The sequence below is a fragment of the Lathyrus oleraceus genome, chromosome 6 (genome assembly GCF_024323335.1).
Source record: "Lathyrus oleraceus cultivar Zhongwan6 chromosome 6, CAAS_Psat_ZW6_1.0, whole genome shotgun sequence".
Taxonomy (NCBI): domain Eukaryota; kingdom Viridiplantae; phylum Streptophyta; class Magnoliopsida; order Fabales; family Fabaceae; genus Lathyrus; species Lathyrus oleraceus.
Genome location: NC_066584.1, coordinates 365,525,199 through 365,527,944, shown reverse-complemented (window position 1 = coordinate 365,527,944; position 2,746 = coordinate 365,525,199). Strand labels below are relative to the sequence as shown.

The 2,746-nt window shown below is 32.2% G+C and overlaps 1 protein-coding gene across 4 annotated transcripts; it reads left to right on the top strand.

The window, feature by feature from the left end:
* The first annotated feature begins 405 nt into the window (after nucleotides 1–405).
* LOC127096724 (glucosidase 2 subunit beta) lies at nucleotides 406–2,315 on the top strand. 4 transcript variants are annotated; one of them, XM_051035279.1, is made up of 5 exons: nucleotides 414–814; nucleotides 1,066–1,328; nucleotides 1,434–1,507; nucleotides 1,606–1,703; nucleotides 1,803–2,315. In XM_051035279.1, exons 2-5 carry the CDS (start codon nucleotides 1,297–1,299, stop codon nucleotides 1,917–1,919), a joined length of 321 nt encoding a protein of 106 aa, XP_050891236.1. In that variant the 5' UTR covers nucleotides 414–814; nucleotides 1,066–1,296; the 3' UTR covers nucleotides 1,920–2,315. The 4 variants fall into 4 exon arrangements, with proteins under 4 accessions (XP_050891235.1, XP_050891234.1, XP_050891233.1 ...); XM_051035278.1 differs by having other exon boundaries at nucleotides 406–814; nucleotides 1,069–1,507; XM_051035276.1 differs by having other exon boundaries at nucleotides 412–814; nucleotides 1,066–1,507.
* The last annotated feature ends 431 nt before the right edge of the window (nucleotides 2,316–2,746 follow it).

Genomic DNA, 2,746 nt, shown 5'->3' with positions numbered 1-2,746 from the left:
TGCTTTTGATCTGGTATTGTATCTGATGATGCCATCAGAGTCCTGCACACTTAGAAACTTTTCGTTAGGGTGCCATTTTTGGTTTCATCCTTTGTTATCATCAAAATCAAGGAATCTGTTGTATCACAATTTTTGTTCTTACAGATAGCGCTTGATTGAAAACGCTATTAAAGATAGTGCAAAAATAATACAATTTTATTAGGCAACTGGACTCTAACCGAAGACCTCAAGCTACTTAAAAACTTATTTTGTAGCTGGGTCTATAATAGCGTATGAAGGAAAATGCTATCATAGATATAATAAAGAAAATAATAAATTTTTTACTCCCAGCAAAACTTAAAATTTTGTACTCCCGCTTGGCTATTTAATAAATATTGTCAGTTTCTCATAGTGTTTAAAACACTATTACAGAAAAGAAAAAAAAAGAAAAAAAATAAATAGTATACTTATTCCATCCTCAAATATCCTGCACGTTGTTCATCTGATACTTTTTTTCTTTCTTTCCAGGAAACCATATTTCCGCTTATGACCAATTCATCCAATCTAAGAAAAATTTCAAGATTTTTTCTTTCAATTCAAAGTTCAGTCTCTTCAAAACCTTGTGCCGCCTCCGTCGAACCTCTAAAATTCCATCAATTTGTTGTGTTACATTGAGCCCTAAAATCCCATCAGTTCCCGATATCTCGAACCCTAAAACAACATTGATGTGTTGTGTGACCTTCTCCTAATACTTAGTCAAACAAAGACAACACTCCCAAAGTAGCTGCTCGTAGCTTCAATTGCACCGCAATCACAGTTTCGAAGGAAAACACAGGTATTTCTTCAAAACTTAACCATACTAGAATTGATATTTTTTTGTTATTATAACTAATATGAGAGTTAGATGTTCGATGAAATGCCTCATATAGACCAGTTGTTAATTCTTCAAGATGACTGTGATCTTTTTTCAATGTCATAGTTTACTGAAAGAGAGTGTGTGGTTGATAGAAACAGAATTGTATCTAGTGAAAAATAGGTTAGTTTCATTAACGAATTTATAGTAGCTTTTGATCTCGCCTGTGCCAGAAGTTGAATCGGAACTGTAGCCGTTGAATTTATCCACAAAGAAGAGAAAATTTTGTAGTTTCACGATCCTCTTGAAACGACAATTCTGAAATCAAATTTCACGAGTCAATAGCAGTCGCTGCTCGCTAGTGTCCGAAACAGAACTCATCATTGACCCAATCACACTCCCTTCCCAGAAATCAACACCAATTCAATTTTAACACTCAACAAACCTACCTCAATCTAACTAACATGAAGTTGCGTTCTCGGAATCGCACCCCAAGGTTTATCTCTCTCTCTGTTATGTATAAGTTTTGTAATCTAAATTATCATCTGTTACGGGTTATTACCGCAAATGTAAAATATTTCAAGTCTCACTATGTGTTTAGATGTAAATATGGATCCATGAATTTCAACAAAGAACAGCTTAATGACGACTTCTGTGACTGCCCCGATGGAACCGGTGAACCTTGTTTTGTTTTCTCTCTATTTTTATTTATAAACAATTTTTTTTGTGTGTGTTGGATCATTGATTTTTTTCTGTGATTGTTGTTATTGTAGGTACATCAGCGTTTTCACATGGGAAATTTTACTGTCAGAAAGCTGGGCATGCTCCTGTGTATCTCAGTTTTCATCTAGAGTCAATAATGGAATTTGCGGTGAGCATAACGTGTTTTATTAATTGCATTGCTAGTGCTTTAGCTAGGCTTTTAATTAGGGGTAACGATTGCGGTTGGGCATGATGTTTGACATTGCAGAGAATTGCGGTCAATTGCCATGGATGTCGCGCGGTCACAGATCTTTGTTTAAATGTAATAATGTTATTAAAAAAACATACCTTGGATAGCTTAATTAGCTATACTACACATTTATAGATTCTTTTGTTTGGAGAACTCTTATATATCTTGAAAGTGTTTTGAATTTTATGTTCTTGAGTGATTGACCATAAAGGTGAATTAAGGTATCATTCAAGTTGAAAGTGTTGATACAGAGTCAAGACTGAGTCCTGGGAGTCAAGAGTAAATGTAGGTGAATTAAGGTAACATAGATTGTGAAAATTTTCTTTCATATGGATTTTAAAATTGTATAGTGGTCAAATTATGGTCAATTAAGAAGTCAATAGAATATTTTAGTTTCGGTTCATTAATAGAGATAGTAGAAACAGTCTCTTTTTCTCTTTAGATTTGTATATTTTTCCTTTGCATAGGTTTTGAGAAATTATTGTACTCCAATCAATAAACGGATTTATGTGATTTGATGTTTCTTGTGTATGATTTTGTTGGTTTGTATTAGCATATAGTTATTAAATTTTAGTATTTTGTTGTGTTATACTATTGCATTTTATCTTTTTCATTTCAAAATTTTTGGTAAAATCACTTCAAAATTCCAACCTTTATCTTTTCAGTCAAAAGTTGTAGCACATGACTTCTTACAAATTAGTAAGTTCTCAATTCTATATCATATTTGAGTTTAAATTGAGATAGCAAAAAACTAGAAAAAAGATTAATTTCATGAATAGTATAACAAAAAATAATATAGATTTGAAAGAAATCACACAAATTTCATCACTTTAGTTAAATGATTGTTATACATAACTGATTTTTTCGTTCTTGCCATAGGAAAGGAAAACGAGCGAGAAACACTTTTATGCATTTTTAGAAGAATATTAGTTTTTTCTTTTTTTTAGGATATTGAATCAATC